This window comes from Macaca mulatta, chromosome 13 (genome assembly GCF_049350105.2).
Source record: "Macaca mulatta isolate MMU2019108-1 chromosome 13, T2T-MMU8v2.0, whole genome shotgun sequence".
In the NCBI taxonomy this organism is placed as follows: Eukaryota; Metazoa; Chordata; class Mammalia; order Primates; family Cercopithecidae; genus Macaca; species Macaca mulatta.
This window is the reverse complement of record NC_133418.1, coordinates 76950705-76975053: the sequence shown is the minus strand read 5'-3', so window position 1 is coordinate 76975053 and position 24349 is coordinate 76950705. Positions and strand designations below refer to the sequence as shown.

At 38.6% G+C, this 24349-nt stretch overlaps 1 protein-coding gene across 5 annotated transcripts in view; it reads right to left on the bottom strand.

Moving 5' to 3' along the window:
* Nucleotides 1-24349, bottom strand: part of FBXO11 (F-box protein 11) — a 102707-nt gene that overhangs the window by 28295 nt on the left and 50063 nt on the right. For 3 of the 5 annotated variants that reach the window (NM_001265781.2, XM_077958605.1, XM_077958606.1), the window contains exons 2-6: nucleotides 4897-5024; nucleotides 4670-4751; nucleotides 4111-4255; nucleotides 1152-1281; nucleotides 50-133 (exon numbers count right to left, since the gene is read on the bottom strand). In NM_001265781.2, the coding sequence (NP_001252710.1) occupies nucleotides 50-133; nucleotides 1152-1281; nucleotides 4111-4255; nucleotides 4670-4751; nucleotides 4897-5024 (569 nt within the window). The remainder of the gene's footprint in view (nucleotides 1-49; nucleotides 134-1151; nucleotides 1282-4110; nucleotides 4256-4669; nucleotides 4752-4896; nucleotides 5025-24349) is intronic. The other 2 variants (XM_077958604.1, XM_077958607.1) reach the window with 1 other exon arrangement.

The following is a 24349-nucleotide window of genomic DNA, read 5'->3' as shown; positions in this document are numbered from 1 at the left end:
GAACTGAAAGATTACCATTTTAAGTCATAAAAATAAAAATCAAACATACCAACATATTTTCTCTTCCTTTATATCTTGCAGGGTTACTGTAGAAATGTTCAGCAAATCCTGGCTTTACATGTGCACCTTTATACTAAAATGTCAAAAACAAAGCAAAACCAATGACTACTAACATAAACCTTATATTTAAATTAATGTACAACTGCATGAACAACTTTTATTAAAAATCAAAAATAATTCTCAATTATTCCAAATAATTTTGTGTCGTAGAGTACAATGTAAAATCTAAAACAAATTATGATCCAGTAATATCCAGAAACAAAAAACAGGGTTTCTCAATCTCAGCATTACTGATATTTTGGGTCAGTTAATTATTTGTTATGGGGCATTGTAGGATGTTTAGAGGTAAACATCCTGTGCATTGTAGGATGTTTAGAGGTAATCCCTGGCCTCTACCCAGCCAAATATCAGCAGCACGCTCTCCTCCCATTGTGACGATCAAAAAATGTCTCCCAACATTGCCAAACGCCCCACAGAAAGCAAAATCATCTCCGGCTGAGACTCATTCATGAAGGACCATATATCAATTAAGCTAAATGTGGAAGTTTAAAACAACTACCGAACACTAATAATTTAAATACTCACTGAAATCACAACTGCTCACAGGCTACTAATGCTTACTGTCACTAACTTATTAACGGATATGTCAGTAGTGAAAAGAATTGTTGAATATTCTGTTGGTTGATAAATGTTCATTGGTTTACCTTTAAAACCTACTCAACTTTTTTTTTCCCCTGAGACAGAGTGTCACTCTGTCGCCCAGGCTGGAGTGCAGCGGTGCGATCTCAGCTCTCTGCAACTCTGCCTCCCGGGTTCAAGCAATTCTCCTGCCTTAGCCTCCCGAGTAGCTGGGATTACAGACGTGAGCTACCACATCCGGCTAATTTTTGTATTTTTAGAAGAGATGGGGTTTCGCCATGTTGGCCAAGCTGGTCTCGAACTCCTGACCTCAGGTAATCTGCCTACCTCGGCCTCTCAAGGTGCTAGGATTACAGGTGTGAGCCACCATGCCCTGCCTAAACTTATTTCTTAAAAGAAAGTTATTTACAAATGTGTAATATAAACCAATATATTCTATTTATATTTCATACCAACTGCTGGAAACTCTCTTTCCAGGGATTTGGATGTTCATACTCTTCTGGATTAATCTGGTAGAATTTACCAGGTTCAGGATGCATCATAGGGCGAGTATATTCAAATACTTCCATATATAATCGTTTCCTGAACAGAGAAAGGAATTAAAATTTTCTTGATAAAATGTCCTTTAGATTAATACAGTTTCGAACAACTATAACAATTATTTGAGGCCTCAAAAACTTGAGTAAGAAAATAAGAATAGACAAAAATGAATATTAAAACACAGGATTTTTCTTTTTTGAGATGGAGTCTCACTGTCATCCAGGCTAGAGTGCAGTGGCACGATCTTGGCTCACTGCAACCTCCCTCTGCCAGGTTCAAGCGATTCTTCAGCCTCAGCCTCCTGAAGTAGTTGAGATTATGGGCATGCGTCACCATGCCCAGCTAAAAACAGGATTTAAAATGTGAAAACGTATTTTTCACATTGAAAATTTTCAGTGTAGTTGCATATGGAAATTAGTTTCTTTTCCTTTTTTTTCCTTTGAGACATTGTCTAGTTCTGTTACCCAGGCTGGAGTGCAGTGGCACGATCTCAGCTCACTGCAACCTCTGCCTCCCAGGCTCAAATGATCCTCCCACCTCTGTCTCCCAAGGAGCTGGGACTATAGGCACATGTTACCCAGGCTGGTCTCAAACTCTGGAGCTCAAGTGATTTACCCACCCCTCAGCCTCCCAAAGTGCTGGGATTACAGGCGTGAGCCACCATGCCTGGCTGAAAATTAGTTTTCCTGTGAAAATTTTCACAATGTAACTGTGTATGAAAATTAGTCCACACAAAAGAACAAAAAGTTTCAATTTCCTTACAAACTGTTCACTCAGGAAGGGGAAAAAAAGGTATTCTTACTGTAAAAACATCATGATTATCACTTAAAAAGATAATTTTCTTTTTCTTTTTGAGACAGGATTTCACTCCTGTTGCCCACACTGGAGTGCAGAGGCATGATCATGGCTCACTGCAGCCTTGACCTCTGAGGTTCAAGTGATCCTCTTGCCTTATTTTTTCATTTTTTTTGGGTAGCAATGAGGTCCCAGTATGTTGCCCAGGATGGTCTCAAACTCCTGGGCTCAAGTAATCTTCCCACTTCAATCCCCAAAGTGCTAGGATTATAGGCATGAGCCACTTCGACTGGCCAAAAAGATAAGTTTCAGTAAAATACTCTGAACTTAATTTGTCCTATATCTTCAACCCATTTATATCCTATCAAGAACCATCAAATCTTCAAACTGGAGTAATGGTTAACTATTATCATTTTTGGTACAGTGAGCAATGCTGTTTTGTTCTGCTACTCTTCATTTTCATTTCTCCTTTGTAATTTTTCTCTTAAATGTAAGGTGTGGGCCAGGCGCACTGGCTCATGCCTGTAATCCCAGCACTTTGGGAGGCCGAGGCAGGAGGATCACCTGAGGTCAGGAGTTCAAGACCAGCCTAGCCAACATAGTGAAACCCTGCTTCTACTAAAAATACAAAAATTAGCCGAGCATGGTGGCAGGCGTCTGTAATTCCAGCTACTCAGGAGGCTGAGGCAGGAGAATTGCTTGAACCCAGGAGGCAGAGCTTGCAGCGAGCCAAGATCGCGCCACTGTACTCCAGCCTGGGCAACAAGAGCGAAACTCCGTCAAAAACAACAAAAACATATATATATATATATATATATGGTGCGCCTTTTGTGCATCATAAAAGTAATACATATAACTGTTGTAAAACAAAAGTGTAAAGAACTATAGTTTCAATATATTAACTATTAACAGTCTGCCATATTTCCTTCCACTCATTTTATCTACAGATCATTTATTATAGTTGTGATTATATAGCATATTCAATTTTGTACTCTGTTCTTTTCTTTAAAAAACAGGGTCTCCCACTGTCGTCCAGGCTGGAGTGCAGTGGCACGATCACGGCTCTCTGCAGCCTTGACTTCCTGGGCTAATGATCCTCCTGCCTCAGCCTCTGGAGTAGCTGGGACCACAGGCAGAAGCCATCACACCTGGCCTCTTTTGACTTTTTATAACGCATTTTTCCATGTTATTAAAAACTTGGGCTGGGTGTGGTGGCTCATGCCTGTAATCCCAGCACTGTGGGCGGCTGAGGTAGAAGGATCACTTGACCCTAAGAGTTCAAGATCAGATTGAGTAATAGAGTGAGACTGTGTCTCCAAAAAAAAAAAAAATTAGCCAGGCATGGTGACACATGCCTGTAGTCCCAGCTATTCAGGAGGCTGAGGTGGGAGAAAATGGCTTGAGCCCAGAAAGTTGAGGCTGCAGTGAGCTGTGATCGCGCCACTGCACTCCAGCCTCGGTGACAGAGCAAGACCCTGTCTCTCGAAAAACAAATGAAAATCTCTTTGTAAAAATTACTATTAGTGGTTATATCACAACTCTCCAAGTACACATTACAAAGTTTACTTAGTTCATTCCCTTATATCTGGATATTTAGATTATTTATAATTTTTCTCATTAACTAGCCTGTTATGAAAAATTTGTACATAAGGCAAAAAAAACATTTTCAGAAGTAGAATTACTGGGTCAAAGGGCATGAATTAAAGATTCATGAATACAACCGTTTTCCAAAAGTGATGTATAAAACCTACATTCTAATCTATCAGATTTAAAATTCATTAGCTATTTTAAATTACACTAAGTTCTGTTTCTAAAAAGCTATTAAAAGAAAAACATTTCCCATAATCACTCAGTTGCTATTAACTGATAAATAGCAGCGAAAATACTTCATTTACTGATTTTATAAATACCACCTGGACTGACAGCCCCCATTTGTAACTTGGAATTGATAAGCATTTTAATTTTGTTCCAACTAATTGTAACTACCAACTCACCACTCCGACTTTCCTACCATGTTTAGCATTTTGGGCAACAAATAATATATCTCAAGTTAATAAGGAATAGGTTTTTACTTACCACAAAATTGGATCATTAGCAAGTTCACTGAAGCGTTTACATACACAAGCTGCTCTACAAAGATCCTGTTCCAGCAAGTAAGAGAAGATTTTTAGAACCACTTCATCTGGCAGTTTCTCCTGAAGATACTGTTCAGCAGGTGCTGCTATGAAGAGATTAACATATAAACTATCATTCGAGCAGTAACTTTCTCATTATTTAAAGAACACAGTTTTCATTTTATCTAATGAATAGCTTTTTTTTTGGATAATGGTCATTTTATAAGCATGTGGGTTTCATGGGTAACACATATTTATCTCTATCCTGAACTAATAAAAGTACTCCTTCTTTTAGGTATTATGTGCCATCTCAGAAATGGTTAAAATAAATACATAAAAAGCATTTTTATACAACAACAAAAGTCAGAGGGAGCGGTCAGGGTTCTAAAGTTTATTCTGTAATAATCACTTTCTGAATCCCAAAGGTAATACTCGAATACATTTAATGTTCATTTTTTGTATCAAGTAAAATTAAAAAAAAAATTATTTTACCCCATTTCTTACTTTCCCATAGGAAATACCTGATAGATCTTGTGATTTTCCAGACACTCGGGCACGTTTTGCACGATGACCGAAGTTTTCTGTAGTTGAAGTTGAGGCGCCCTTCAAAAACAAAACAGAAACTAGTAAAGCAAATATTCTTATCATCCATAATCATTACTTCTAAAAAAGGATGACGTTCCCTTTTTCGTTTGTTTCCTGAAAATTCTTTCATTACAAAAAGAAAAGCAATTACATTTAAAGTTACCTCCATACTGTTCTTTGTGGGACACGCTGTTCTTTTCGGCAAAAGAGTTTTTCTACGAAGTTGGTATGGACTATTTTGTGCACCAGGACCTGATTCTTCTGCAACCATATCTGCAGGCACATCATCATCTGTTATAAACAAAAGCAATAAGAAAAATTATACCCTTTTAAAAAATAGTTCTATGGATACAGAAAACTTTCTTAAAACTTCAAATTTGGGAGGGAGCAGATGCAAGTTTTATATGAAATTCCAACCAACTGGATAGCCATATGAAAGAAATGTTAGATTTCTATAAAATGTGGAAGACTTTTTTTTTTTTTTTTTAGACGGAGTCTCGCTCTGTCGCCCAGGCTGGAGTGCAGTGGCGTGATCTTTGCTCACTGCAAACTCTGCCTCCTGGGTTCAAGCCATTCTCCTGCCTCAGCCTCCCAAGTAGCTGGGACGACAGGCACCCACCACAATGCCTGGCTAATTTTTTGTATTTTTAGTAGACATGGGGTTTCATCATGGTAGCCAGGATGGTCTCGATCTCCTGACCTCATGATCCACCTGCCCGGCCGTCGAAGACTTTTTTTTTTTTAAAAACGGTGAGGAGGATGTCCACTTGCTGAGAGGAGTGGCAAGGGAACTGGTACTACATGGTTAGAGACCATACAGGGTGAAGGCAGTTTGGCAAGGAGGGTGTCTATGAAGAGGAATAGCTCAGTATAGGGTATGAGATACCAAGTAGGGTAAAAAGGGTGTCAGAGGGTAGTCTGGTATATAAACATCTTTTTTTTTTTTTTGGGAGACAGGGTCTCATTCTGTCACCCAGGCTGGAGTATAGCGGCCCAATCACAGCTCACTGCAGCCTCAACCTCTTGGGCTCAAGAAATCCTCCTGCCTCAGCATCCCAAGCGCTGGGGCTACAGGCGTGCACCACCACCCAGCTATTTGAGAAAAAAAAAAAATTTTTTTTTTAAGAGATGGGGTCTCACTATATTGCCCAGGCTGGTCTCAGACTCCTGGGTTCAAGTGATCCTCCCACCTTGGCCTCCAAAGTGCTTTCAATAGGGCACAGCTGCAGTGAGCTGTGATCACACATCTGCACTCCAGCCTGGGTGACAGAGCAAGACCCTGTCTCAAAATCAGTCAGTCAATCCATCCGTCTATGAGTTCATAATAATACTTTAAAAATTAAAAAAAAAAAAAAAAAAGATTATTTGAAAGATGCTAGTGGAAACAAACCCATCATGTTGAAAACTGGTAAATAATGCGGTGGCTCACGCCTGTAATCCCAGCACTTTGGGAGGCCGAGGCGGGCAGATCACGAGGTCAGGAGATCGAGACCATCCTGGCTAACACAGTGAAACCCTGTCTCTACTAAAAATACAAAAAATTAGCCAGACGTGGTAGTGGGCGCCTGTAGTCCCAGCTACTCAGGAGGCTGAGGCAGGAGAATGGCATGGACCCGGGAGGCGGAGCTTGCAGTGAGCCGAGATCGCGCCACTGCACTCCAGCCTGGACAGAGCAAGACTCCATCTCGAAAAAAAAAAACAAAAAAAAAACCCCAACAAAATTGGTAAATAACAAGAAATAAGCAAACACTTATTCTTCCTCTCTTACATAAATTGAATCACCAGGTAGCTAAGTATTAGATGAGGGGAAGCTTCTCTTTAGAAACATTCCAGTAATGAAGAGATAATAAAATTAGAGAATCACCATTTTGCTATCTCTAATGAGTTAACAGATTTAACCAATGAGTATCAGTAGTCTGTAAATCACAAAAACAACCAGTAGTGTATATGTATCTCCTATACCACTACCTATAAAGTCTGGCCAAAAACATCAAACCTGAATCTGATCAAACTTGTAAGAAACTCTACAGGTCAAACTACCAGTTTCTTAACAAATAAATCGGACAAAAACAGTGGGAGAAAAATAAGGGAAACTTTACAAAACACATTAAGAATGTACACTTTGGTATTCAAATTATTATTTGAGATGGAGTCTCGCTCTGTCGCCAGGCTGCAGTGCAGTGGCGCGATCTCGGCTCACTGTAGTCTCCACCTCCTGGGTTCAAGCCATTCCCCTGTCTCAGCCTCCCGAGTAGCTGGGACTACAGGCACATACCACCATGCCTGGCTAATTTTTTGTATTTTAGTAGAGACGGGGTTTCACCATGTTGGCCAGGATGGTCTCTAGACTCCTCACCTCGTGATCCACCCACCTCGGCCTCCCAAAGTGCTGAGATTACAGGCGTGAGCCACTGCACCAGGCCAAAGCATTTTTTAAAAAGCTAGAAAATGATTATAATACAAATGCTTTTAGTGGGGAAGGAGGAGAATATAATTAGAATGGGAAACATAAAAGGCTTAGTGGCCGGCAAAGTTCTATTTCTTGACTTGTTGGTACTACAAAGAAAATACCTTAATAATAACTCAACAAACTCTGTATTTGTGTTTTATGTAGGTTTCTCCACCTAGCTATATTTCATAATAACAAAGGTATAAAAAGGGGGTAGAGTTTGTGAAAGTGTAATATTTAAAAGTAGAGATCTCCAGTCAGCTAACCTTGGGTGTAAATAAACATTTTTAAGCCTACAATTTCTCATCTATTAAAGGTGACAATCGTATGTTATAATTGAAAGCTGCTAAAAACTTAAATATATGTAAAACACACAGTATGCCTGGGCTCATATGCAGAGTTCAAGAGGTATTTCAATTACTATTATTTCTTTTAAATATTATTTGATTAACATCACTTTCAAATGAAACTTGGAAAAACAAGGAAATTTTTGTCTAAAAAAAAAAAAAAAAAAGATACAGGGTCTCACTTTGTCACCCAGGCTGGAATACAGTGGCACAATCATGGCTTGCTGCAGCCTGGATCTCTGGGCTCTGGCAGCCCTCCCACCTTGGCCTCCCGAATAGCTGGAACTACAGATGTGAACCACCACACCTGGCTAATTAAAACGAATTTCTTTTTAAGACACAAGGTCTCACCATGTTGTGCAGGCTAGTCTCAAAACTCCTGAGCTCAAGTGATCCTCCTACCATGGCCTCCCAAAGTGCTGAGATTATTACAGCTGTGAGTCAACGTGCCCGGCTTGTAAATTTTCCATGTACTGCAGGAATCACAAAAAGTAGCCAGTATGATATGCTTAGGCATTTGTGGAACTCCCTCCCTTTGAGGTTTAATATGTGTAACTCTCTAAATGTTTGTATATTAATAATACGACTAGTAAATGTCCTATGTGTGCTTGAAAGGAACATCAACACTAATTTTGAGAGTACAGTTTACACATGTCTAAAAGACATAGCTTGTTAATTGTGTTGTTCAAACAGTCTCTATGCTTTCATTTTTCTCACTTTTGTTGAGGGTGGTGGTGGTTTATTCATTGGCTTCTGAAGGAAATGTGCTGAAATCTCCCACTATATTTGTAGGTAGTCTTTTTTTTTTGTCTGCAAATTTTTGCTTTATGTGCTTTGAGACAATATCATTTGGACACACAGATTCAAGATAACTATTTCTTCCTGGTGAATTATTCCATTCTTCATTATGTAATGCCTTTCTTCATCATCTTCATTATGCAACGACTTCCTTCATCACTAACAATGCTTTCTGCCTTAAAAATCTATTTTTGGTCTATTTTTGCTTATTCTTAACCATTTATTGGCCTAGATTTGCTTATTCTTAACCATTTATTGCTAGACTTTTCCTTTTCAGCTAAGGCAAGAGTATCTGTCTAATCTTAAATTTAACCAATCTACTGCCAATTTCCATGATTATATTTTTAAAAACCAAATCTATTTTGGTTTTCTGTTTTGGTTTTTATCAGTCTAGTATTTTTTAAATCCTTTATTTTCAATTTCTTACTTTTATGGATTACATTTTAGATTTGCTGCTTCTTTTTTTTTGAGATGAGTCTTGCTCTGTTGCCCAGGTTGGAGTGCAATGGTGTGATCTCGGCTCACTGCAACCTCCGCCTCCCAAGTTCAGGCTATTCTCCGGCCTCAGCCTTCCGAGTAGCTGGGATTACAGGAATGCACCACCACGCCCAGCTAATTTTTGTATTTTTAATAGAGACGAAGTTTCACTACATTGGCCAGGCTGGTCTCGAATTCCTGACCTCAGGTGATCCGCCTGCCTCAGCCTCCCAAAGTGCTGGGATTATAGGCGTGAGCCACTGTGCCTAGCCTAGATTTGCTTATTCTTAACCATTTATTGCTAGACTTTTCCTTTTCAGCCAAGGCAAGAGTATCTGTCTAATCTGAAATTTAACCCATCTACTGCCAATTTCCATGATTATATTTTTAATTTCGAAAAGTTAATTTTTTCCCAAGTCTTACTGTTTCTTTTTCACACTGATCTATTACATCATTGCTTCATTTCCGTCTTTTATCTCTTCAATCATTTCACTCACATTTTATATTCTCTCTTAGACTGTTCTGTCATTGACTTTGTTCTTGAGTGAGCCTTTGACTAGTGGGTACTTTTTCTAATCTCTATGCATAATTAGGGAAGTTATTTCAGGCTCTATGCCACATGCCTGGGTCTTTGTTCCAGACATAATTTGAAAAGGCCCAAGGTCATATATCCTATCCCCATATGTGCAATAAAATTCAACCCCAGACACCTTAGAATATATGCAGGACCAAAAGTCCCCTATGCTATATACATCAACACTAGCTCCCGCTTACTGTTCTGATTTTATTTCTCTGATTTCTGATACCTATGAATTTTCCTCTTCTTTCCTTCCTTAAAAGTTTAGTTATACATTTATAGTTTTGTTCTTAATGCATATTTCTTTTGTTTGTTTTATTTTTGAGACAGGGTCTCACTCTGTTACCCGGCTGGAGTGCAGTGGTGAGATCTTGACTCACTGCAACCTCCGTTTCCCTGGCTCAAGCAATTCTCTCACCTCAGTTTACAGGTGCACACGCCACCAGGCCTGGCTAATTTTTGTATTTTCCTGGAGACACGGTTTTGCCATGTTGCCCAGGATGGGTCTCAAACTCCTGAGCTCAAGTGATCCACCCACCTTGGCCTCCCAAAGTGCTGGGATCACAGGCATGAGCCACTGTACCCAGCCCTTATTGCATATTTCATTTTGATATGTTTGTAGTATGCATGCATGTGGGTTAATGTCTCTATCAGCTTGTTTGCCACACCCTCAGTAGTCAGTCCAATTCCACAATACTCAAAAGTACATTCTCAAACTTTTCATCCTATACAACTCCCTCTTCCCTCCCTCACCTTCACCTTTTTATAATCTGTAGATCTTATTACTACAGATACCCACCTACCCCACCCTGAAATCCTTTCCTTCTCACCATCAATATAGCAAATAGTAAAGACTGAAAAGTAAGGAATTCAGAGGTAATAACAGGAAAGAGAAGGTGCTAATTCAGCTGCATCCTAAAACGCACAGCAAATAAATTCAAGAAGCTACATGATTTAAGTCATGCATACCACAGAAATCTCAACTTCCTATTTGTAAACACTGTCTTAAAGTGCTCATGAGTTATAAAATTACTGTTTTGAACTCTGCGCTGAAGAATATGTGCTAATTTCTACATAGTTCTCATATTAAATTGCTACTGACTGTTCTGAGAATCAAGTACAGTGCTAGAAGGTACTTAAAAAGGGATCATTCTGGGAAGATTACTTGGCTACCACTGTGATAAGCAGCAAAAGAGAAAGCTTAAAAGAAATCTCTAGTCATTTGAGTTCACTTCATCTTTTGAACTCCTGTAGTACTGAATATATACCATATATCCCTTACTATACCTTAGCTGCCTTTTTTTGTTATATGTCATATTTCCCTAACAAAATTATAAGCTCTGAGGGCAAGGTAGGGTAAAAAGGGTGCCCTCTTTTATATTCTTCAGTGTTTAGCTTGGTGTCCACTAAGTACTCAATAAATACTGATTCTCATCAATGGAGAACCCTTTAGTTTTACTCAATTCAGGGAGTTCTTCAGAGAAGCTATCACTAGTGGTAGCTATGATGACCTTATGTCCTACTTTACAGGAAAAATAAAATAAAAGCCAGAGAAGAACTGCCTTAACTTCCTTCCAACATCCAAATCCACAAATGCATTTACATGTAGATCCATTATTTTTTGTTCCCTCCTGAAATTATGGAGAAGTATTTCCCAAGACACACTTAGCATACATGAAACAAAAAATATTTGTTACATTAAAAAAAAAAATGAATAAAGCCAAAGATCCATGATAGATGTGGCAAACTGGCTCCAACCCAAGAAACACGAAATCATGGATTAGTTATGGTTTTGCGCCAACAAGTCTAAAAGCAAGACCTTAAAATAATTTTGGCCAGGCGCAGTGGCTCACGCTTGTAAACCCCAGCACTTTGGGAGGCACAGGCGGGCGGATCATCTGAGATCGAGAGTTCGAGACCAGCCTGGCCAACATGGAGAAACCCCGTCTCTACTAAAAATACAAAATTGGCCAGGTGTGGTGGCACATGCCTGTAATCCCAGCTACTTAGGAGGCTGAGGCAGGAGAATCGCTTGAACCTAGGAGGAGGTTGTTGCAGTGAGCCGAGATCATGCCATTGTACTCCAGCCTGGGCAACAAAAGCGAAACTGCCTCAAAAAAAAAATAAAATTCATTTTATAATTTTCATTTTTACATCTAATAGAATATTAATGCCAATGATTAAATGTCAAGTTGTAATCAAAGACTTAAAAATAACTCTCTATCAAAAATGTTCAATTTTAACCATAATTTACAGAAACATTTATTTTTAGTTAGAAAAAATGTCCACCAGAAATAGAACGTGATCCACATATGTAATTTAGTTGCATTAAAAAAAAAAGTGAGCCGGGAGCGGTGGCTCAAGCCTGTAATCCCAGCACTTTGGGAGGCCGAGGCGGGTGGATCACGAGGTTAGGAGATCAAGACCATCCTGGCTGACATGGTGAAACCCCGTCTCTACTAAAAATACAAAAAAAAAAAAAACTAGCCAGGCGTGGTGGCGGGCGCCTGTAGTCCCAGCTACTCGGAGGCTGAGGCAGGAGAATGGCGTGAACCTGGGAGGCGGAGCTTGCAGTGAGCCGAGATCGCGCCACTGCACTCCAGCCTGGGTGACACAGCGCGAGACTCCGTCTCAAAAAAAAAAAAAAAAAAAAAAAAAAAAAGTGAAATTTTAATATACTTATTTAACATATTAAATCTGAAGTATATCATTTCAACATGTAAATATAAATTATTGAGATAATTTACATTTTTTTCATACTAAATCTTTGAAAATAGTACGTATGTGTAACACTTACAGCATGCCTCTATTCAGACTAGGCATATTTCAAGTGATAAAAAGTCACATGCAGCTAGCAGCTACCCTTAATTGGACAATGCAGACACATACAATCACTTGTCACTTAAAGGTAAGAACACGTTCTGAGAAGGCTGGTCATGCCGGCTCACAACTGTAATCCCTGCACTTTAGGAGGCCAAGGCGGTGGTACACCTGAGGTCAGGAGTTCAAGACCAGCCTGGCCAACACGGTGAAACCCTGTCTCTACTAAAAATACAAAAATTAGCAAGTCGTGGTGGCACACGCCTGTAGTCCCAGTTACTCAGGAGGATGAGGCAGGAGAACCGCTTGAACCCAGGAGGTTGCAGTGAGCCAAGATCATACCCACTGCACTCCAGCCTGGGTGACAGAGTGAGACTCCACCTCAAAGGAACAAATAAATGAAATATGGTATTATAATGTTTTGGGACCACTGTCATATACAGTCTCTGTTGTTGATGAAAACATCGTTATGTGGCGCATGACTGTGTTAGAGAGACTGTGTGTGTATATAAAAACACACATATGGCCGGGCGCGGTGGCTCACGCCTATAATCCCAGCACTTTGGGAGGCCGAGGCGGGTGGATCATGAGGTCAGGAGATGGTGACCATCCTGGCTAACATGGTGAAACCCCCTCTGTACTAAAAATACAAAAAATGTAGCCGGGCGTGGTGACAGGTGCTTGTAAGTCCCAGCTACTCGGGAGGCTGAGGCAGGAGAATGGTGTGAACCCTGGAGGCAGAGCTTGCAGTGAGCTGAGATGGCACCACTGCACTCCAGCCTGGGTGACAGAATGAGACACCATCTCAATAAAACAAAAAACAGAAAACCACACACATACACATATATATCTTTCACTACCCCTTTATCAGTTCTCTTAAAGCAGAAATTCCCAACCCCCAGGGCCAGTTAGGAACTGGGTCACCCAGGAGGTGAGTGGTAGGCGACCAAGCAATACTGCCTGAGCTCTGCCTCCTGTCAGATCAGCCACAGCATTAGATTCTCATAGGAGCGTGAACCCTACTGTGAACTACACATGCAAGGAATCTAGGTTGTATACTTCTTAAGAGAATCTAATGTCTGATGATTTGAGGTGAACAGTTTCATCCTGAAACACATCCACCCCTCTGAGTCCGTGGAAAAACTGTCTTCCACAAAACCAGTCGTTGGTGCCAAAAAAGGTTGCGGACCAGTCTTAAAGGACAAAAAGTTAATATACAATTTAAAAGTATGCTATTTGCACACACATACATAATATCAAAATTTATTTTATAATTTCTAGATTTTACTACAAATCCTATGCTATAAATATACTACAATCTTCACTATTAATAGGAACCACAGAAATAAGTAAAGGCTTCTGGAAAATAAACATGTTTCTTTAATTAAAAAATAATCTTTGACATCTTTGATAATAAATGTAGCACTGAAAATTTATTTTAGGATTCAAATAAGATTCCTAAGTGTCTTGACTCTATTTATTCTGAGGCTAGCAGAATACCTTGATTTTTATATACCTTTTACCCTGAAAGTTTGCAAAAAACTATACTATTGATTGGCTGGGGGTTAAAGTCTACACATTCTAAGTTATAAACTAAGGAAGTTTTTTTCCCCACAAATATACAAATTCCAATTTACTTACCCGTAGTCACAGATCAGATTGGAAACTTAGGCAAATCTGTGCTACTAACAACTTTGTGTTTAGAAACAGCTCCCAGTCTCATGGTGTAAAGGAACCACACTTGACAACTGTTTCTAACACAGTTGGAAACTACCACAGCTTTTCTCTAACTGCTAAAAAAATTCACAAATGGAAATCAAGACAAAATTTAAATACTTATAAAGTTAAATGATTTACTTAAAATTTAAATATTTTATAGTAGAGAGCCCAAAAGTAAAGTTATAATTAAAAAAACTCCTTTTTAAAAGCTTGACTTGCTGTAAGCAAATGTTTCAGATTTTATATATAGTTACATTTTCAAATTATTTATTTAGGATACTGTTACATAATACTTCCACTAATGTATTCAGTTATTAACACACACACTACTCTTACATTGAATTGTTGCCACTACAGGAACCATTATACTTAAAATGACTAAAAAAAAAAAAAAAAAAAAAAAAAAAAATGTGCATTTTTGTTACTCAGTAACAATCTTCAGAAGCCAAATCTTGCCATGTACTGTGCTAGGTATTGGTGAAACAGGTCAATCAAAGAGAATATTGTATTTGCTCTTCAAGAGCCTAAGAGACAGACAACTAAACAGGCAGTAATAATGAAGTGTGTCACATGCTGATAAGGATAAGCACAAAGTATTGTGGGAATATATAAGAACATCTAATCCAATCTTAGATGATGTGGGTATCGGCATACGGTTTTCTGATGAAGAAAGTCCAAGCTGAGAAGTGGATGATAACTGAAAGTCATGCAGAAGGAACAGCGTATGTGAAGACCTGAAGGTGCTCATCTCCAGCACAGGTATTCAGGAACTGCCAGCTGCTCCATATGTATGGCTATACTATGTAGCACAGGCCAAATTATAAAGGCTGTTACAAGCACTTAAAATAATTTAGACTTTATCTTAAAAACAAAATATAGTCACTGAAGGGTATTAAAAAGAACAGTAATGTGTTCTGATTTTGGTTTTAGGAAGATCATCCAAACAATGTAAAAACAACTGGAAATGAATAGCACTGGTGGGAGGAGACCAGTAACAGAACTACAGCACAATACAACTCAGAGAGGAAGATGGCTATAGAGGAAGAAATGGATATATGAGATACATTACAAGATAAAGCTCATAAAACTTGAAGAGTGGATATGGTGGGCTGGGGGTGGAGAAGAGGTTGGAACCAAATTAATCCTGATTTGGGCAATCCAATGGATGGTGGTGCCATGTACTATAAGGCAGTGACTTTGGAGGCTGAGGGTGGGGAAAAAAGATGAGTTAAGCGTCTGGATTTTGAGTTTTGAGGTACCTGTGAGACATTCAAGTGGAAATGCCCAAGATAAAACTAAATATGTAGATCTCAAGCATTAGTGAGTCATTTGGGTTGGAACAGAGAATTTTGTCCCTCTGAAAATACACTACACTAGGAATGGGGAGTCAGAAAGCATAGACTAGCCATCATAGCTATCATAATGTATATACGGGTACAATACTGTTTCACGGTAGACATGCCAATCAATTTTTGAGGGGTAGCCATATGATGTAAAGTGGACTGTTATCTGTTGATGTCAAAATTAACAACACTCTATATAGAAAATGTCCACAGATTCATGAATTTGAAATGAATTTAAAAAATAAGTAAAAAATGCCTGTGAGCCCAGAATTGACAAAAGTTCATAACTTTAGTTTGATTAAAAAGAAAATCTCCAACTGACAACTACTAATTCAAGGATTAAAGTCTCTTGAGAATAGCTTAACTTTATTTTAATTCCTTCCTGTTACATATCACATTCTGTTCTCCCAAGACATTTTCTCTCATTGCTTTTGGGAAAAGGAGTATAAAATAGTCTCGCCCCAGAATGGAACATTTAAAAATGTTTCCTTCCATTCACATATTTGTTCCCCTAGTTTTTCACGTTCAATATTTCCTAAGAGTTTAAAATTCATAAAATACATACAATAATTCTTTTCTATTTTAACAAGCAAGAAAACATTTTTTTAAGTTAGTAACTTCCAAAGATTTAAAATACTTAAGTTCAATCCAAGTTCAATTGGACAAAGTAATTCAAAAGTAGTGTTATACCCAAGTAGAAGCTGATACGGCTAGAGTACCAAATATATCATTAATTCAAGACCAGAATGGCCATAGCCCCAAATTAACAATTAAGTCAAACCTAGCTTTAGCCTAACCTTGGATTCACACATGTTATCAACTAAATGTTATTATTTTTTTCTTTTCTTTTCCTTTTGTTTTTGAGACAGAGTCTCACTCTGCTGCCCAGGCTGGAGTGCAGTGGTATGATCTCGGCTCACCACAACCTCTGCGTCCCAGGTTCAAGCATTTCTCCTGCCTCAGCCTCCCAAGTAACTGAGACTACAGATGCATGCCACCATGCCTGGCTAACTTTTGTATTTTTAGTAGAGATGGGGTTTCACTATGCTGGCCAGGCTGGTCTCGAATTCCTGACCTCATGATCCGCCCGCCTCGGCCTCCTAAAGTGCTGGGATTATAGGTGTGAGCCACTATGCCTGGCCTATTAATTTTCATCTGTTTGCTAGTCATTGTGAATATAAAGGTCCATCACTAAGGGAACTGTTCTAGTAGGGGAGTGAGATATGTAAACAAAGCAATATAGTAAGTGCCATACCAAGGACACACGCAGGTGTTATAAAAGTATAAAATAGGACACACACATCATCATATGCACACAGCTTAAAAGAAAACAATTTGGCGCCTGTCCCTAATGTATTTTCACATAAAATTCAGAAATTTCTAGAAATGTCTTTAGTTTAATGGCCAAGGAGGGTGAGAGCAAGAGCGTGACGTATGAAGAGCAAAATGAAAATATGGCTATATCCTTATAAGCATTAAATGCTTAACCTTTCCTTTGTGAAGTCACATGAGAAACAACTTTTTAAATACAGAATGCTTTATAAATTTGTGTGTCAATCTTGGGCAGGGGCCATGCTAATACTCTCTGCATCAAGCAACCATTTTGTTTGTTTATTTGTCTGTTTTTGTTTTTGAGACTGAGTCTCGCTCTATTGCCTAGGTTGGAGTGCAATGGCGCTATCTTGGCGCACTAAGACCTCTGCTTCCCAGGTTCAAGCGATTCTCCTACCTCAGCCTCCTGAATAGCTGGGATTACAGGTGCCTGCCACCACACCCTGCTAATTTTTGTATTTTTAGAAGAGACAGGGTTTTGCCATGTTGGCCAGGCTGGTCTCGAACTCCTGACCTCAGGTGATCCACCTGCCTCGGCCTCCCAAAGTGCTGGGATTACAGGCGTGAGACCCTGTGTCCAGCCAGCAACCATTTTATCAAAAGAAGAAAAATGGACCTCACCAGAGAGAGAAAACGATGAGGAGGAGGCTCAGCATCATCAGTTCTTTCCCATAGTTTGACTGTAATTTGTGGTACTGCAACATGATTTCTAGGAATGTTTTTTACAAATCAAGAAATCACCTGACAAGAAAGGTAGTAATTTGTTCTACTGACAGGCAGTTCAGGCCCTTAAGTGAAATGCTTAAGGTTAGAAAGTCAATAAATGGTAGCAAAATAATTTTTAAGTCAATGGACTCTAGATATAATGTTTTTATTTTTACTTTTCACTACAAAGTAATTTGGGTGTCTTTTAAAAGTTTATTATATCAATACAAATGATGATGGATGATAATGATAGTAATTCAAATAAATAGCACTACTACTGCTAACAGTGTACCTAATACTTACTGAAAACTTACATGTACAGGCACTACTGTTTCAAGTGTTTCATACATGTATCAACTCATTGAATCCGTGCATCAACTTCATAGGGGACATATTATTATTCCTATGTTACAGATGAGAAGACCAGGCAAAGAGAGGTTAGGCAACTCACGCTAGGTCACACAGTATTAAACAGCAGAGGCAGAATTTGAAATCAGATGGTTAAGCTCCAGAGCCCCATACTCTTTATCTCTGTTATCCAGTTAATTTTGCTAAATAATACTGGACATATTTACTAGGAGTATATTAGCCTATAAAATAATACCATGGAACAGGGCATAAAACTTTTGGAAATGTTTAATTTGAAGAATTTTTTCTTTGAGACGGAGTCTTGCTCTGTCACCCAGGCTAGAGTGCAGCAGCACAATCTTGGTTGACTGCAACCTCTACCTCCTGAGTTCAAGCCATTCTCCTGCCTCAGCCCTCCAATAGTGGGATTACAGGCACACACCACCAAGCCCAGCCAATATTTGTATTTTTAGTAGAGACAAGGCTTCACCACATTGGCCAGGCTGGTCTTGAACTTCTGACCTTGTGATCCACCTGCCTTGGCCTCCCAAAGTGCTGGGATTATAGGCATGAGCCACCGTGCCTGGCCCAAGAATTTAAAAAAATAATACTTTTCCATGTCATATGGAAAAGTATTTATATACTTATTCAAATATATAAAAATATAACAATATTAAATAAGACCCTTTATTTTATTAATAGGTAGCTCCTCAGATGTTTTAGTATTGTAAATAGTAGTATGTGGAGACAGTATAGCACAATGACTAAGGATTCAGGCTCAAAAAAGACTGGCTCTTGGTCACATTCCTGGCTTAGTAGCCACCCTGTTATCTTGCATAAGTGCCTCAACCTCTTTAACTTAGGCTCCTTCACTGATTTTCAGTTCATCTATAAAATGGAGAAAATCATGGTGCCTATCATAAAATTATTGTGACGATTAACTAAGATTGATAATACTTAACAGTACCTGGCAGAGATGACCTCTCAATGTTAGCTAGTTTCATAATTGAGATGGGATACTGAAAGTTAGCAAGATCCACTCAAAATATATTTCAAATTCCACCTGGAGGCTTAAAAAAAATTATCCAATTTAATCTTCTAAAAACTCTATGAGGTAGAAATAATGATTCCTATTAGAAAATATTACTCATGACAGGTATTTAGAACGGTTCTAGAAGCTTAGAAGATAATGTTAAATCCACAAATGCCAAGTGCTGACCACAGATCAAAATTAATCCTGTTCCTTTTAAAGTATCAGTAGTCATTTGGAGATGCTATAGAACCATTCCAACAATTCTGCCAGTTTCAAAGTATGTATCACATGAATTCTTTCCAAATTATAAAAGTATGTTCACTTAGAAAATGTGAATAAAGAAAAATACACAAAAGAGAAAACAGTTACTCAATGTCTCAGTTTAAGAATATTCTTTTTTTTTTTAAGACAGAGTCTCACTCTGTCACCCAGGCCGGAGGGCAGTGGCGCGATCTTGGCTCACTACAACCTCCACCTCCCGTGTTCAAGTGATTCTCCTGCCTCAGCCTCCTGATAGCTGGGACTACAGGTGCGTGCCACCACACCCGGCTAATTTTTTCTATTTTTAGTAGAGACGGGGTTTCACTGTGTTAGCCAGGATGGTCTCAATCTCCTGACCTTGTGATCCGCCCGCCTCGGCCTCCCAAAGTGTTGGGATTACGGGAGTGAGCCACCAAAGAATATGCTCAAATAACACTCTTTGAGCAATGTTTTAAACGAATTATACAATTTGAGACACTATGTACTGCTTGGTATCTTTCCTTTTCATTGTTACTATATCATGAATATGAAATAAGTTCATGATGCACGTCATAGAATTTTTTCTGAAACACAGTTTTCAATGGCTATAGGATATCAATGTCCCATAATTTAATCAGTCCCTTGTTATTAAAGTTTACTTAACTAGTCCCCTGTTATTAAGGTTTTCTGCCTTGGCCATAGTTGTGAACTCTTTTCAATCATGACAAATTTACCCTTTAAGAATAAATATGATTTTTGACATTATTTAAGTCACTCAGAATCAAATGACTTATCAAGTCAAGACATAAAATAGTTGACATTAATTAAAGTACTTATTATAAAGCAGTCAGAGCATCAGCATACATTTTCTCATTTGTTACAACCACCCTATGAGATTGATACTATTATTCTCATTTTACAAATGTGGATACTGAAGTTTAGGAGAGATTAACTTTCTGGAAATCAAAAAGTAAGTGGCAGGGCTGAGATTCGATTCAGAAACCCATAGTCTTAACCTCGGTTCTGTTTGGCTTCCCTAATAATGGTAACAACAAAATCAACAATACAACCAATAACACCAGCTGACAATAATAATGAGCAGTTAACATTTATTAACACACCAGGTACTGTAATAATTAATTTATTCCTATAAAGGAAAACCTAGCTGTTATTAGTCCAATTTGCCAATTCTGTCCCCAGGACTTTTTCTTTTTTCTTTTTTTTAACCTACCTATCTATACCTTTATTCACTGTGGTCCTACTGCTTAGAACACCCCTCTTTTTTTCCTCTACTTTATGTTTACTGTTCAGTCAAATCTCATGTTCTCCATAAAGTCGTCCACAACTTTCCCATCTTAGACTTATTTGTAATTACAACTTGTAAAAAGTCAAGTCAAATATGGAGTATTAGAAAGAAAACTATGACTACTGGGGGTAAAGTGAATAAAAAAAATAATAATAATAGAAAACTGTACCTAGCTGTATAACTTTGGACAAGTCAATTAACCGCTCTAGAATTCAATTCTTTGCCTGCAAAATGAGAGGGACAAACTAGATCAGCAGTTCTCAAAGCATAAATTAATTAGAATTATGTGGAAGTTTGGTTAAAACACAGATTACTGGGCTCCACCTCTGTAATTTCTGATTCAGAAAATTAGGGAGGAATGAAAATTTGCAATGCTAACACATTCCCAGGGATGCTGATGATGGTGGACCAGGATCACGCTTTGAGAACCATGGGAGTCAAAGAAAAGTTTTTGAATACTAAGGTAAAAGAACTGGTCTTTACTCTTTTTTAGGGGAAAAATTTCAATTACTGTTATAACATTCATCAAATCTTTTATTAAGAGATGGCTTTGGCGGCAATGTGCATATAAGAAACTAAGGCACAATAAAAAAGACTCCTTCAATATCAGCAATAAATTAGAAAAAGGCCTGGATTAGGGTGGTGGTAGTAAGAACAGGAACAAAACAAAATAAAAACCTAAAAACATTACAGCTCAGTCACTCACCCCTGCTAATGTTTTTGCCATTATCCACAGCAAAGTTGTATGTATATATACTCCTTATAGTTATAAAACAGAACATGAAATCAGGAATCACTTTCTGGAATTGTGAGATCACTATATCATTTTTAGGGATTTAGTGTTCAAGTTACTTTCTTAGTACATTTCAATTTCTGATGTTTAAAAATAAAAATATGGGGGAAAATGACCGACTAGGTAGACTCATTTTATTTTATTTTTGTTTTTGAGACAGGGTCTCACTCTGTCGCCCAGGATAGACTGCAGTGGCATGATCAAAGCTTACTGCAGCCTCGACTTCTGGAGCTCAAGTGATACTCCCACACCTCAGCCTCCTTAAGTAGCTGGGACCAAAGGCACACGTGTGTTTTCTGTAGAGATGGGGTCTCACCATGTTCCCAGGCTTATAGGTAGACTCATTTTATCTCCAAGACTATTTAATGTAATTAGTAAGAAAATAAAGATATAAACCCCCTACAACAAAGAAAACAGGATGGACACCATCAGTGTACATAAGAAATTTCAACAGATTTCTGGAACACTCAAAAATAAAGGAATGTGGCCAGGTGCAGTGGCTCACGCCTGTAATCCCAGCACTTTGGGAGGCCAAGGTGGGCTCATCACCCAAAGTCAGGAGTTCGAGACTAGCCTGACCAACATGGTGAAACCCCGTCTCTACTAAAAACACAAAATCAGCTGGGCGTGGTGGTGCATGCCTATAATCCCAGCCACTTGAGAGGCTGAGGCAGGAGAACTGCTTGAACCCGGGAGGCAGAGGTTGCGGTGAGCCAAGATTGCGCCATTGCACTCCAGCCTGGGCAACAAGAGCGAAACTCCCCCTCAAACAGTTAAAACAAAACAAAACAAAACAAAAGAATGTTGCCTGGTGAAGGAAAGTAGAAAAAGCTATATTGCCTGGTAGACTACAGATGAGCCTACAACAGAAGACAGAGATATCAAGTTCCCTCAAAACCTGAGCGAAAGCCAGGCATGGGGGTGCACACCTGATAGTTCCAGCTACTCAGGAGGCTGAGGTAGGAGGATCACTTAAGCCTAAGAGTTCGAGGCTGCAGTGTGCTATGATTGCACTATGCAGTCCAAGCCTAGGCAACCAGGTGGAATCCCATCTCTAAAGATGAAAAACAAACAAAAACCTCAGTGAAGATTTCAACTTACAAAATGCAAGTATAACGAAGGACACAGTGGTATGTGGATCTCAAAACAAGCCAAATCTCATCGAACCACCCAACAAGCATAAAGGTAGATTGAATTTCTAGACACACAGAGACTTATAAAGTTAATCTTCTCCACAATCTTTCTTAAGAAATTACTTGAAGATACATTTCAGCAAAACTAAGGAGCAAACACCAAAAGCGAAAGGCACAGTATGCAGCAATAAATGGACTATCTCAGGAAAGCAACAAAGAGAAGGAATCTCATGATAAAGGGTATAAAATAGGTCCAAAGAAACCAGTATACATTGGAAGAGGGCTCTGGGAATGAAATTTCCTTGAAAAAAATGGTAATAGATTAGATAGTAGGGAACTTGGAAAAACTTGAGGACATAAGAGGCTGTAAGTGGTATATAAAAAAGAATCCATCAAAACAGCTAGAAATATCTTTTGAGTGGCCTATGGACAGCAGTATCAGTGGAGAATGAAATATAATTTTAGCACATATTCAGCACTACAGAGGTAAAATGTCCATATTCATAAGGTGAACATTTACTTTTCAACTTCAACATTCAACCTACATATAAATCAATGAAGAAAACTTAACTAACAATAGGATAATTATGTTATCAACTGTGATAATGAAAATGTAGAACTGAAACAGCACAGTGTAAAAGGCAAGAACCATGAACGTCATAATACAAAGGAGGGAGTCTACAGATATTATCCAAGTTGAAGAAACAAAATTAAACTGTTAAGTATATGATTTAAAGCTATACTGGGATGAGTTGGATAGTTAGAACGTTGTATGTAGACCATCACAGCAGAAATCAATAGACAATGTTTAAATGTGATAGTGGAATAAACTCTGAGCAGCCAATACAGACATTACACTATTTATGCACAGAAACTCATCTACTTTATTCAAAGTTCACCACTCAGGATCTTTACTTTGCACACAATTCTTTCAATTAGGGCACCAGATTTCCAAGTCTACATACCTAACAGTGCATGTGGATTCACTAGAGATTACAAAGTCAGTATATAACTTGCCCCATAAACAAAGAACATGCCATTTGTTTGGAGAGAAAAGATACACACAGCCATTAATGAACAAAAAGTATTTATTTTTATTTTTATTTTTTAATCAGCAGAGACAGGGTTTCGTTTTGTTGCCCAGGCTGGTCTCGAACTCTTGGCTTCAAGTGATCCTCCTGCCTCAGCCTCCCAAAGTGTTGGGATTATAGTCGTGAGCCACCATACCTGGCCAGTAATTTTATGGTCTCAAACAGACATATATATAGCTATACTATACGTACAACCAGACCATGTGAGACAAGTAAAGACTACGAATATAAAATAAGATCCTGTATCTGCAGTACAACTGATCTACATAGAAGCTTAGAAAAATCAATATAACTAATTATGGGGGGCAGATTTCATAGCATGGATAGGGATGTGGGTTAGGGGTAATACCAGACCACAAAAGATGAACAACTACGTGTTCAGAGAGAAGGGACATTAACAAATGAGCAAAGCTAACTCAGGAGCTTTGTCAAGAGAAGCCATAGTAAATTAGAGAAGGAAGTCTTCAGGAACACAAAGTCATTGAATGAATATACAAAACTGGCAGACGCAGGACTACAGAAATATTTTTTAGGCAAGCCTGTTTCTTACCACCAAAATTACAAGATAGCCTTTGCAGCTGGAAATACAAGAATCATAAGGAAGATGCAGCAGACTTTTAAAAATTGCCATTATTTTGTGCTTTACATGGGCAAATATATATATATTACACACACACACACACACACACACACACACACTTAAAATCTTTACCAACGTAGATGAAATATCACATTAAAGAACAGCAGATGGCGCCAAAATATCTTTTTAAAAAATTCATTGCCTTGGGTCACTATAAATGATAAACTGAAACTAAATGGAAACTAACACAACTGAAGAGTATAAACTAGAAAAAAAAATACAAATTATTCAAGTTTTCTTTTTATTTTTTTGAGGCGGAGTCTCACTCTGTCGCTCACGCTGGGGTGCAGTGGCGCAATCTCAGTTCACTGCAACCTCAACTTCCCAAGTTCAAGCAATTACCCCTGCCTCCCCCTCTCAAGTAGCTGGGATTACAAGCATCTGCCACCATGCCCGGCTAATTTTTGTATTTTTAGTATTGATAGGGTTTCGCCATGTTGGCCAGGCTGGTCTCGAGCTCTTGAC